General features: G+C 42.1%; 1 protein-coding gene across 2 annotated transcripts in view; it reads right to left on the bottom strand.

Annotated features, from left to right (window-relative positions):
• The window catches only part of Pkd2l1 (polycystin 2 like 1, transient receptor potential cation channel), a 36644-nt gene that overhangs the window by 9095 nt on the left and 13330 nt on the right, over positions 1–14219 (bottom strand). Inside the window, exons 1-3 of one of the 2 annotated variants that reach the window (XM_085693968.2) lie at positions 13338–13708; positions 1121–1248; positions 488–741 (exon numbers count right to left, since the gene is read on the bottom strand). In XM_085693968.2, the coding sequence (XP_085550094.2) occupies positions 488–741; positions 1121–1237 (371 nt within the window). In that variant the 5' untranslated portion in view covers positions 1238–1248; positions 13338–13708. Of the gene's footprint in view, positions 1–487; positions 742–1120; positions 1249–13337; positions 13709–14219 lie in introns of those variants that run through there. The other variant, XM_048438970.3, reaches the window with a different exon arrangement.

Genomic DNA, 14219 nt, shown 5'->3' with positions numbered 1-14219 from the left:
GCGTGTGTCACCACTGCCTGGCTAATCCTGTTTACTCCTTTCCTATCCTCTCTACCCTCTTCCTGTCCTCTTTTCATTCCTCATCCAACTTCCATCCCTTGCTGCTTCCTGTATCAGGTCCCAGGAGTCAAACTCTCCAACCACGACTTGGGTGACAGCATGAACTTCATTCATGGATCACACACCCCCCCCCCCAAGGGACTCTGCCTTCCAGGAAGGATGGAACTGTCAACCATCCATAGGAACAAATCCAGAGGCTGTGTCTTTTCTGCTAATCTGCTTCCTCCACACCTGAACAACACACACCAAGCGTGTGTCCTCAAAGAGTCATTGTTGGGATTAGGGAGTGGTCTCCAAGTCTCCTAAGCTGCCCACCATAAAGGTTTCTCTTTTTTTTTTTTTAGGTTTCATGAAAGTGTTTCCCACACCCCAGACAGATGGCAAGCTCAAAGGGGTGCCCCTGTGCTTTGGGCAGGGGCTCACTTACGCTGTCCCATTGAAAGGCCCAAAAGGGAGTAGATCTTCCTTGTCTGGAGTGTAGACATCGTAGCAGTTCAAAATGTCCTCCCGGAAGTCCTCGTGAACCGCACAGGAATCGTTGCGCACTCGCAGCTGCCGCAACCTCGGGACCCCCAGCAGCAAGTTCTCATAGTAAATGAAGGAGTGGGAGCCACCACCCAGGCTCTGATTGTTGTACCACTTCGTCCAGTACAAACTGTCCAGGAGGGGGCCCTGAGCAAACTAGACCAGCATCTGGGTTAGGCCTGGTCTGGCCTCCTCCTAACACCAGTGCATGACATTTGCTCTCATTCCCTGGCCTTCAACTTGCCTCTAGCCTCTATTTTTGGACCCTCACAGCTGACCTTCAGAACTTGACCAAAATACATTTTAAAATATAACATTTTGAGGTTCAGCTTCCCTCCTGACTCAAACGCTAGCCTTGCTCCTGCTGGTCAACCCCTAGTCAACACCCCATCTCTCTCCAACCTCCACTTACACTTCACCCCAAGCCGCGAAATCAGCTTTATCCTTTGTCCTGGTTCCAGACTGACCTGAACTCTGACCTTTGTCTCAGACAATTAAGAAGGAGAGGGAGGGGTGAAGATAGTGTCCTACTCACGTCCCAGAAATCTGCCATGCTGCTGATGGTCTGGAAGGAAACCCCAGAGGTTGATGGGGTGTGTAGAAACAGCTCGGACATCACTTTGGTGTAGTAATAGGCACTAGAGCTTGTCATTCCGTAGGTCACTAGAACACAGCCAGAGAGGCATGCCTTCAAGGTCTGTCTCCGCAGAGAAGTCAAAAACTCCCACTGCTCTGGGGTCAGATATACACCTCAGTTGGGAGCCTACCAGAGTTTCCCCTTAGAATTATCTAGGGAGGGTGGTCATGTCACTAGGAAAGTCAAGGGGTGCTTTAGGGAAGGGTGTGACTGCAAGGCCACATAGAATAGCTGCACCCCACTTGGTAAAGCTCTGTTGGCATTGTCTTTCTGGAGTCTCACTGTTCTCCCCAGACTCGGACTAACTGCCTAGTTCTTACTTGCTGAAGTCAAAAGATGTCTGCATGGGAAATGCTTCCCTTAATTTGTTCTCGATCTTTGCATCTAGATTCTAGAGTAGGACTCGGGCTAAACATCTTGCAATGGAGAGGAAACCTCCTAACCTACTGAGTCATTGATTCTACAGCCATGGGCGTTAGCAGGTAGGCATGGCGTGGGCACCAGCATTTCCTGGGAACAGGATTCATTGCTGTTCCAAGAGATCTGGCCTCTGCACTGAATAATGGCACATCACGTGACCACTCTAATGCCTAGATCAGTCCTGTGTGCCAAAAATAGATAAGCTGTACATCTTCTTGCTTAAAGCCAAGGTTTAAAAAAAAATCATACACCACTTATTTCCTTGGTTGTCCCTCAGTCTGGGCTTGTCTGATGTTTCCTCAGCATTAAGTTCAGGTAACGGATTTGAGGGAGACGTGCCTCACGAGTGACATTGTGTCCTTCATGCAGCCTCATGTCAGAAGAAGATACAGATTGTCTGTTGATGTCTAAGTACTGAAGTTAATTTTGATCCCTTAAGATAATGTTTGCCAGGTGTGGTGGCAAATGCCTTTGATATTAGCACTCAGGAGGCAGAGGAAGGCTGATCTCTGAGTTCAAAGCTAGGCTGGTCTACAAAGTAAGTTCCAGGCCAGTCAGAGCTACAGAGAATCCCTGTCTCAAACAAACAAACAAACAAACAAACAAACAAGCAAAAAATATGGTATCTGCTATGTTTCTTCAATGTAAAATTATGATTTTCCTTTTTAGGATTAATATACCTTTTGGGACATAGTTTGATCCTATGTAAATATCTTATTACTCGTTCATCTTTCACCTATAAGATTAAAGCATTTGTAGGTAAATTTTGTCTAATTATTGCCAAGATGGTTATCAAATAGTGAGTTTCTTTTCCATAAATTATTTCCTCTACATTTCATAGCTGATTGTGGTGGTTTGAATAAGAATAGCCTCAAGAGGTTCATATGCTTATGAATGTTGAATGTTTAGTCCCAGGGAGTAGAACTGTTTGAGAAGGATTAGAATTAGGAGATGCAATCTTGTTAGAGGAAGTGTGTCCCTGAGCTTGGGCTTTGAGGTTTCAAAAGTCCATGCCAGGTTCAGTCTCTCTCTGTCTGTCTTTCTGTCTGCCTCCTCTCTCTCTTTCCCTCTCTGTCTGTCTCTGCCTCTCTCTTTCTCTCTGTCTATAGATCAGGATTTAGCTCTCAGCTATCATTCTGGTACTATACGCCATGCTCTCCACCATGACGGTAATGGAGTAAATCTCTGAAACTTAATCTAGGTCCCCATTAAATGCTTTCTTCTGTAAGAGTTGCCTTGGTCATGGTGTCTCTTCATAGCAATAAGATGGTGACTAAGACTCTAGTGTTCATTTCAGGAAGAGATTTTGTTTATCAGTTTGCACTTATGAATGTTTGACTATCCCCCCCCTTTGTGGGCTCTAATTTGGCATTATTATATATCTTGTTACTTAGAGGGGTATTTTGTTCTGTTTTTGAGACAGGGTCTCTCTGTGTAGCTCTGGCTGCCATAGTACTTGCTGTGTAGATCAAACTACCTTGAACTCTGACAGTTCTGCCTGCCTCCGCCTCCTGAGGGCTGGGATAAAAGATATGTGCCACCACACAAGGCTGGATTTGGGGGTTTGCTGCTGTTGTTGTTTGTTTGTTTAACAAGGTGAAAGACTAAAAACAACATGCAATATGAGCTTCTAAAATGGATCCTTGGTCATAGTCTCTCTTTTACTATAACACCTTTGAGTAAAATAGCTGGTGAAATTGTAATAAGGTTTGTTCATTAAATGAAAATACTGGATCAATGACAATATTCTAACTTTGACAAGAGAATATTCACCATCTTAAGAAAATATACATTAAGGTATTTGGGTATAATGAAGCTTTATACCATTGTCTTCAAATCTATTTTCAGAATACAGTAGGAGACAGGACAGGGCTATGTAGCATCTTCATATTTGAGTATATAATTAAAATATATAAATTTTTATATCTTTATTATAATTTTTTGTATGTGTATAATTATGTTCAAATTTTAAAGCAGGATTTTTTTCAGCCTCTAAGAGCAATGTCTTTAATTTTTTTCTTTCTCAGTGGAAATCAGATATTGATATCTGACAAATAAACTTTAAATCAAAACTAATCATTAGAGATAAAGAAGGTCGTTTTATATCAAGGAAATAGTTCTTTAAGTGGCTATACCAATTCTAAACACATATGCACTAAATATTGTTGCATCCAATTTCATAAAACAAACATATATAAAAGCATATAGATTAACCTCATCAAGATGAAAGTGTGTAGTAAAAAACAATGATTAAATGAGTGGAGAGACAACATATAATGAGGAAGAAAGTCTTTACTAGCTGGCATACAGCTATCTAATATCTATATATACATAAAGATTTTTAAAATTAAATAGTATGACAATCTAATCAATAAATGTACAAATGAGCAAACAGTTCTTGAAAGATGAAGTACAAATGGCTAATAAAATATAAACATATCCTACATCTTTAGCATCAGGGAAATGCTAGTCAAAACTACACTGAGAATTCATCACACTCTAGTTTGAATGACTGTCATTAAGGAAACAACAACAACAATAAATTCAGACAAGAATGAAAGTGAAGAAAGAACTCTTATATACCGCTAATGGGAATACAAATTAGCCCATCCACTATGGACATCAGTATGGAGGTTTCTCATAAGATTAGAACTAGAACTTCAAATGTGGTATGGCTGTACCATGCCTAGAACTATCTCTAAAGGAATCTAAGTCAGTGTAACAGAGTCAGGCATGGGCTCTGCTTGCTGGCAGCATGCTGCAACTCCTTTAAGAGAAGTCTTCCTGATTCAGTGGTGGAAAAAAAACCCAAACCAAAACAACAACAACAACAACAAAAATACTGCTTGGTTTTGAAACTGCGGCTTCCTGGACCATGCTGTCAGCACGAACTCTGACTCTTTCAGGAGGTCCTGCTACAGAGCATTTAAATGGAATTTGTGAGCAGAGTGCTACAACTTGCTTAATGGCAACATAGAACCTGAAAATGAGGCTATGAGTATGGCTCACACTAAACAGTCCTCCACCATGTTGGACTGGGAGGAGCCAAAAGACAAAGCAACCTTAGTTGCTGCTTAGTGTTTTAAGAAGCACCCCTGGACAGAAATGAATTTCAGATACACAATAGGACAGATTCAGACATGAAGGACCCATAAATGAGACACAATATGTTTAAAAAATGTGTGTAGGCTTGGGGGAGAGAAGAAAAGGAGTAAAGAGACAGTAAATATAGTATAAAAGAGTACAGACAGTCATATATTAAAGGAGTAAAGATAAGAAAATAAATATTAAACTTGTAGAAAAAGCAATAGAGTAAGAAAAATAAGCCACATAAAGATGGAATATACATAGAGAGTCTGGATTATGTATATTATTGTGTTTTCTTTAAATTTTTTGACTGTGAATGAGTTAAGTACAGAGAGACATTTCATTGTATGGGCTGCTAAGCTAAACCAGCATATATATTTTAAGGGTATTTTGACTTCAGAACTTGGGTCTAAGGATATGTTGCTTTGGAAAAGAGGTTCTTCTTTTATTTCCACAGACAATGAGAACCTGTGGAATCCTTTCAGACTAATGTGGTTTGATGGACCCTGAACAGCCCCCCCAAATTACTTTGCTCAACAAAAAACAGAAAGCATTTTAGAGAGAAGTACACCCAAATTCCCAAATATTGTTTATAAATGTTTGTTTACATTTAAAGGGGTGTATGATATACATATTAATACTTTGCATTGGTATGATTCTTAGTTTATTAATACAAATATTAGGTAAATTTTGTTATATGTATATTTCTGCTCTTGATTAATGTATTGTGTTTATGCAGCTCATTTAAAAATGTAATGTATAATTAAGAAATAGAGGTTAATAATCATCTATAATAGTCAACCTTGTAGTCATGTTAGTTAGATTCTCTAGATGTACAGAAGTATATTTCAGATGGATAGTTATTCTTCAAATCTTTCTAAGACTAACAGAATGTGGCATTTAAAATGTTTAAGAACTTAGGACTTTTCATGACAATGAGACACATCTGCTCCTGGCAGCACCAATCTACTTCAAGAGGATGATGGGCACCAAAGAGGCTCCTTATGGAGTTTGTTAGCCATTTGAGCAAGAAACTGCTCTTGCCTGGACTGCTTGATGCTATGCTGTATGAACTGGACATACAGAACCCACAGAAAAATGACTGCTGAAGTTGCCTAAAGAAGGTGAGACAGTCATTTGGGGTTCCTGCTTCATGAAAGAGACTGCCAGACATTATGCAGGACATACAAAAAAGTTACTGACAAACTGCCAATATAGGCAGAACTGCCCAGTGGACTATCCCAGAGAATCTTGCACTAAAATGTTACACTGTTGAGTGGCCACTAGATGGTACTCTTTGCCCCAGCTTTTCCTGGTTTAGTCTAAATTAAAGACCAGAACTATTGCAGTTCCGAATTGCTTGCCAACTATCTAGCGGGACATATCTTCAGTTTTATTTGTTTATTTGCTTGCTTGTGTTGATGAAATCTCATGTAACTCAGGCTGGCTTTGGACTTATATGTCCATGATGCTGATCTAGAACTCTAGAACTTTCTGCCTCTACGTCCCAAGTGCCGTGATTATAGCTAGACATCACCATCTGGGCATTTGCTTTTGTGTTTGACTTTTTCACTGCTGAGACTCGAACCCAAGGTCTTGAGTATGCTAGCCAATGATCTACCATTGAGCTGCAGGCTCAGCCCCAATAACCTCTGACTATTACCCGAGACAGTAAAAAATACATTTTCTAAGAAAAATGCCTTCACCTGGTCAAATGATTGTTAATACACAGAAATTCAGTATTCATTCCCCTTTGTGATTCTTTAATTAAAGTTTATATGTGTAAAAAGGACCAAGATAGAACCTTAAAATCCTTCTAGATTAAAGCCCCAGCTTGGTCTCCCTTCTCAAATGCTCTGAGTCCTGGGGAGATGGCTTGGGCTTTAGAGCATTTATTTCTCTCTCAGATAACGTAGGTTCAATTCTCAGCATCCACATGGTGCCTCACAACTTCCATTTCCAGGGATTCAAATACACATTTTGATCTCTGAGGGCACCAGGCATACATGTCATACATGTACATACATGCAGTCAAAACACTCATACTCATATGTTCTGATTCCTTGTTAGTTTTTATTTATGAGCATGGTACTTTGTACAAAAATATACCTTAAGACAGGATCAACAAAGTATTATTTCTCGGTTACTCTCAACTACTAATGTATGTGTTTGTGTAGACGAAAGGAGAGGGAGGGAGAGAGAATATGATACAATGAATCAGATGTTCTCTCTCACCACAGGAATTTATTTCTGTTGGTCCACAACTAACCATTGTGAGGTTAGTCTTCCTCGTGCTCATTCATTCGAACTTTGAATGGAGACTTGGGCTGTGGTTGGGTGGTAGAGCACCTGTCTAAGATGAACCAGGCCTGAGTTCTTCAGGGACTTGAAAAGAAACACAGTTTTAAAACTAAACATCAAATTTGGAAGCTGCTATGGTCTGAGTCCAAGTGAAGATCAGAGAAGCCCAGAGTTCCTCCAAGGGGCAGTGATTTTAGTTCCTGTCACCTTTGCTGATTCCATGTCTTACCCATAAGCAGCCTATAGTATGTGACATATGGAAAGCTTGTTAAAGGGCACATTGCTGTAGCACTGTGTGGGGCTCGACATGTGTATTTCTAATAAGTCCACCTGGACTAGCAATGCTCTAGACTCAGGGGCCGAGTGTGGAGAGCCACTGATGTGACCCATTGCAGTCAGGGGGTCTGACTTCATCGGAACACCCAGAGGCCATGGGCTTCCCTATTGTCTATGTCAGTGAATCTTAAGATCGGGGTGGAAAGAGATTGTACCTTTCCCAGAGCTTTTAAAACCTCCCTGCAGTTTGAAAATTTCCCCAGGGGAAAATCATTGCCCTCCCGAACCACTAGAAGTCACACCTGGCATCGCACCTTCAGGTCCACTGGGATGGAAGAAGATTGAAAACACGCTGTTGGTTTTTCTTAGTGTCTCACCATTGCCTCCCATCCGTTTCTATTCAGGTACTACAGATCCCAAGCTGACTTTCCTATGAAGAAGCAGCTGGTCTCCCTGGAACACCTGGCTCAGAGACTTAAAGACCAGAGTGTCCCTCCTGCCTGTGCACACCAATTCTGTGTGCACCCTGGACTGTGCCCCTCCTGCCTGTGCACACCAATTCTGTGTGCACCCTGGACTGTGCCCCTCCTGCCTGTGCACACCAATTCTGTGTGCACCCTGGACTGTGCACTTGCTACGCTCTTTTGTTTCATTTGATGACAACCATTACGGTGAGTGCTGCAATGATCACTGTTTTCCAGTCTCAAGAGAGACTGTCACTTGTTCCAGGTAAAAAGTCAAGATTCAAATGCAAGTCTCTCACTCCTGGGAGCATCACTAAAGGGCCCTGTGCTGCTTCATCTGCTCTGGCCTTCCTATTCCTTCAGGATCTGCGAAGGAGTGCATTGCTCTCTGTAGCTCAAGCAGTGACACTAGACCGGGGAATGGAAGCAGTCAGACTTGGACTGAGAGTGCTGAATGCCAATATGTCAGTTTATCTTCTATGGCATCATTCCAGGCAGGTTTTAGGGATTAGGGAATGACTTCATGAGATACTGTGGAAAGATTAGAGACCAAGAGAAAGATTTACGGTCCAATACCAAGAATAGGTAACATCTTCCTCCTCCTCTTTCTCCTCCTCTTCTTTCTCCTCCTCCTCTTTCTCCACCTCCTCTTTCTCCTCCTCCTCTTTCTCCTCCTCCTCTTCTTGGCTGTGATGCATGCTAAATCATATTTCATATTCATGGCCTCAGGCCAAGTTCACAGTTGCCCAAGCACAGTTATAAGATAATCACCTTGGTTAATACTTGGTATCCCCCAAGTTTGGTATACATTACCTACCATAAGGCTTACAAAAACCTGGGGAATTAGGAGTTACAATTTCCATTTCATGTAGATAAACTAGGGTCAAGAGTGCTGTTAATAGTGAGTCCCGGAATAGCCAGAACTACATAGAGAAACCCTGTCTCAAGAAACAAAACAAAATGTAGTTAATCCCCTTCTTTAAAGATCACAAAAGACACAAGCGGAGCAGATATTCAGACTCAAGTCTCCCTTACCACAAGGACAGGGATCTTCCCCACCATCTTCACTGCACAACTGACCACTCGACCACTCTAAATCTGGTCGGCTACTCTGATTCTCCTCCGAAAACTAAGCCCTGAGAGAGGAGATGGATCCAGGAGGAGTTGGAGGAGGCATTGAATATGGTTGACACTCATCACATGGAACTGTCAAACATCCCATTGAAAGAGTTTGAGGCCAGCATGGTCTACAATAGCTAGTTCCAGGACAGGCTCCAAAGCTACAGAGAAACCTGTCTCGAAAACCCACAGAAAGGAAGAGAGAGAGAGAGAGAGAGAGAGAGAGAGAGAGAGAGAAGGAGGGAAGGAGGGAAGGAGGAAGGAAGGAAAAAGAGAAAGAGGAAGAGAAAGAAAGAGAAAGAGAAAGAGAAAGAGAAAGAGAAAGAGAAAGAGAAAGAGAAAGAGAAAGAGAATATACTCAAACACCCAGGATGGTGCAAGTTGATAAGGTCGCTCATGAGCAAACTCCCAAGATCAGCATCTGGGTCAGAACGTGAGATACAAAGACACATGGTAAACTCACAAGTTCACTGCCTGAAACGGAGCTTTAGAGCAATCAAGACATTCTTAGCTTTACTAATGGACCCTGCTGAACACACTAACTGTGGGTGAAATTCTAGGACATGCCTGCTAGTCATCCTGAACATCCCCAAGCTTTGTTAAGTAAGTAAAGTCAGACCTTTAGAATATATATATACATATATATATATATGTATACATATTTACTTTATGAGTATTAAAAATGGATTAAGGGAGGCAACTTTAAGAAAATACCTCCAATTTTTAACAATTTTTTATTTTGGTTTTTCGAGACAGGGTCTCTCTGTAGCTTTGGAGCCTGTCCTGGAACTAGTTTGAGGCCAGTCTGGTCTATAATTTTTAGCATTTTAAGATCAGTTTTATAGTACATGTGCTGTAGGTGAAAATGGTCAGTACCAATTCTCCTGAAGTTTACATCATGTTATTAATTGGAGTACTTTTCTTTTTTATTTCTCTACTCCACAATGAAGACTATGCAAATTACTTGCGCTTTCTTCCTCACTTTGACTGCCCAAGGAACTCAAGGCTTTGTTCTCAGCAACAGTACTTATGTATGGTACGTTTTCTGTACGGTTTCTCTTCCTCTCTTCTTTTCCTAGTTCTGATGCTATGTCCTCATTATAGTTCTAGTGGGCTATATTTTATTAGAACTGTGCTCTTTAATGTGCTTATGCATGCCCCGTCGATGTCCCTTTTAGACATGGGTGGGGCATAAAACACAGTGCTGTTAAAGAAGTCTGAGTGTTGAAATCGGTATTAGTCATCATCACCAGGAGCTTGGCAACTACCTGATTTTATCCGCTCCTGTGCTGGAAGACTGCACGGTCTAGTTTTTCCTTTTGAACTACTGGGAAATGAGTCCAGCTCAGAGCAACACGCACAGAGGTTCGTGTTTCCCTTTCCCAGGAACCGCCACATGGGTCACCAAGTGCTGCAGAGTGGAACACAGCTTTGCCTTTCTAGCCTGCCCCTCCTTCGGCAGGATCAGGGTCCCTTCCCTGCACTAACTGACAAGACCCTTGGAGAGCTAGGTCATCTCTGGCAGTAAATTTATAGATCTTTTATGAAGCTGCTCTACTCCTGTATCAGAAATTGGGAATCTTGTGGGACCCTCACCCCTTATTCTCAAAGGGGCAAGAAGAAATTTTCTAGCAGAATGTTTTCCCAGGAAGATAATGGCCTTCCCCTCTCCCACCCAGGATATTCTGAGCACAAGGTCACTTAGCTCAACCCAGCCAGCCACCTGGTACAGGCTGATAAAGATGGCCTAACTCAAGAACAGTGGCCTCTCTAAAAACAAGAAAAAAAGCTGACTTAATAGAATATGAGGGAGCAAAAGTCCTTGTACCCATGCCAAAGCATCTTCAAAGAGTCTCTTTGTAGTTATGCCTTTAAAAGCTTACCCCACAGAGGAGATACAACTCCTCTCTACCTTGTTGTAATGGGGATGGATATGAGTTCCAAACATGTTTGTATTATACTGATTAAACCTTGCTTATTACAGTCTGGGCCTCTCTGGTGGTCTCTCTCTGGGGGTCGTGATCTGGGCACAACATGTCTCAGTCTGGAGAGATGGCTTAGGAGGTAAAGACCTTGCTGTAAAAGCCCGATGAAACTGGCCATCTCCTGGGACCAGGCAAGACTTCTAGGGGAAGGAGTGGGAAACCAACTTACCCACATAACCTTTGACCTACAGTCTGTCCTGCCCGTGTGAGATGTTAGGAAAAGTGCAGACTAGAGACTGAAGGAGTGGACAACCAATGCCTGGTCTAGCCTAAAATCCATGCCTGGAGAGTGAGCGCACCCCTGACACTGCCCGGAGCACCAGAACCCAGAGGCTGGATGACCTAGAGAACTAGAATAGAACCTATCAAGACTAGAGTGGAAAATGTCAACGTAATGATTCCTAATGATATTTCGTTATGCTTATAGATTGGTGCCTGGCCCAGTCATCACCATAGAGGTTTTATCTAGCAACTGATTGCAACAGATGCAGGGGCCCACAGCCAAACATTAGGCGGAGCTTGCTGAGTCCTGCAGAAGAGGGAGAGAAAAGATTGTAGAGGACAAAGGGGTCAAGGACACTGCAAGAAAAGCCACAGAATCAACTAACCTGGGTTCATAGGGGTTCACAGAGACTGAACTGACAACCAGGGAGCCTGCATGGGACTGACCTAGGCCCTCGGCATATATGGAACAGTTGTGTAGCTTGGTTTTCTTGTGGGACTCCTAACAGTGCAAGCAGGGACTGTCTGAGTCTTTTACTGTCTTTTTGGAACCCTATTCCTCATACCAAGTCACCTTGCCTAGTCTTAAAATGCTTAGTTTTACGATAACTTGATGTGTCACATTTTGTTGATATCCATGGGAGACTGGCTTTTTCCTGAACAGAGGAGTGAATTGGAGGATGGGGACAGGGAGCAGGAGGGAAAACTTTGGCCAGGATGTAAAATAAATTGAAGAAGAAGAGGAAGAGACAGAGGAGAGGATGGAAGGAAGAAAGGAAGGAAGGAATGGAGGGAGGGAGGAAGGAAGGTTAGAAGGGAGAGAGGGAGGGAGGGAAGGAGGGAAGGAGAAAGGAGGGAAGGAAGGAGCAAGCAAGCACTTTTCCATGTTACCCCTCCTCAAAAAATAGTCCGATGGTGAGAGCTCAACGCCCTGACCCAGGTAGAAGGGGAGAACCAACTCCTGAAAGTCATCTTCTGATTGTCACATGTACACTTGACACATGTGCACCTACAACACACACATAAACCCACACACAAACACACACAACACACACACACATAAACCCACAATACACACACAGCACACACACACACACACAAACACATACACACAACACACATACACATAAACCCACAACACACACATGCGATACACACATAATAAAAACAACAAATAAAAAATTTAAAAAGAAAATGAATAGTCTTTTTTTCTAACTTTATCATTTAAAAAGTCAAATAAATAAAAACAACACACCAAAATTAACCAGACCCAAAGTGAATACAACTCAACGGACGTCTGTACAGTTAGAACGGGCATTAGGAACGGAAGCTGTGAAGCTTCACATTATATTTTACGCTTTCAACATGTCTAACACATTTAACTGCCACGAAAACAAAACAAAAAAATCAGTGACAGAATTAGGATGTCCTATCCTCTTTCACAGCTCATGCCAATTTATCCAAAAATAAAATGGTGAAGCTATGGCCACCTAATTTTTGACAAAGGAGGCAAAAACATACTTTGAGGAAAAATTATGCAACAAATGGGGTGGATAAAACTGGATTCCTTCCTACAGAAGAATGAATTAGATTTATACCTTTCACCTTGTACAAAAATCCAATTCAAAAGAGATCAAAGACTTAATTTAAAACTGAAATTTTAACAGAAAACATGGGGGTTAGAGTAAAGACTTTTCGGCAAACTTTTTTTCTGTACAACTGACCCTTTATGACTCTGTGTGGTTATGAATCTTGCTCTTTAAAATACACTTTTATTATTTATTAGCTAAATGTATGTATGTGTTGTGGGGCAAATAGTTATGTGCACGTGTGTGCATTTTGCCTGTGGAGGCCAGAGGTGCGGGAACTCGAGTTAAAAGTGGCTATGAGCCTCCTGAAGTGGGTGTTAGGAATGGAACTCAGGTCCTGTGGCAGAGGAATACATGTTCTCATTGCCGAGACATCTCTCCAGCCTCCTGAAAAACTTCAAAAATAGATCACCAAGAGCTCAGAAAGTAATCCCAAGTCTCAACAGATGGGATTACGTGAAAATAAGAGGTTTCTGTACAACGAAGGAAACCATCAGCAGTACTAACAGACAGCCCACAGACTAGAAGGATATCTTTGCCAGCCCCGCTTCAGACAAGGGGCCATTATCCAGAATTTGCAAAGAATTGCAGAAATTAAACAGCAAGAAAATAAAATGTTTTTAAGTTTTCAGACGCAAAGTTCTTTGCTAACCTGAGGAGAATGGTGGAGTTCATAGCTTCTCTGGCTGCCAGGGGGTTTCTTCTGTCCCCGTCCTGACAGCCATCCCGTGTAGACAGCCTCCGGTGTTCTGCTGTTCTCTAGTGGCTGAATTGACAGGTCCCATACATCTCTCAGCACCTCTGACACCTCTTCATGAGCCCCTATTAGTACTTTCTTGCTGAGAAGTTCTGGAAAGACTGGCTACTTCTTGGCAAATTGGACCCCGTGAGGGCTTTTATCAAATTCATAATTAGGGTTGGGGAGACACGAGGGTAACTCTTCTGAGTTTTGGCTTTCTTGTAGAAATAGCATCCAATGTCAAGAGTGTACCTTTTCTTATGCCTTCCCTACAGCCTCTGATAACACTTTCACAGTTCCTTTGCTAATCAGCCACTATCATGTTGTAGTGGGAAACAAGCTTCCAGCAGTCTCCCCAGTGACTCTGATCTTGGGTGGTTTACTTCGGGCAGTACCCTGATTTCTCCATTTCTGTTTACCATTTCTGTTTACCATTGCTGCCCCCAGTGCCAAGCTACAGTGTTTCTTATGTTATCTGGTACATTGACAGTTACTTCCAAATGTCTTTCCCGCTGTTCTTCATAATAATATAATTTTATGTGGGTTTCATTTCTTTCCAACCAAATACTGCATTATGAAGCTTTCATTGTATCAAGTGTGATAAACATTCAATTAAGTACTAGGCAGCAGGATGGGAGTGAAGGGATAGACTTCCACTTTCAACTTCTGTTTCATGTCATAGGCATAAAGGGCGTGACTCCCTCTCTAGTTTCCTACTTCCTGTGAGCTGGGGTGCATGGCAAAGGTCTTACATATCCATAGCCAGCAGCTTTAGTGGCTAATTGTTGAAGGAGG

Source organism: Myodes glareolus, chromosome 7 (assembly GCF_982192425.1).
Source record: "Myodes glareolus chromosome 7, mMyoGla1.1, whole genome shotgun sequence".
Classification (NCBI taxonomy): Eukaryota; Metazoa; Chordata; class Mammalia; order Rodentia; family Cricetidae; genus Myodes; species Myodes glareolus.
The sequence above is the reverse complement of the archived record's forward strand: the minus strand, read 5'-3'. Positions and strand labels throughout refer to the sequence as shown.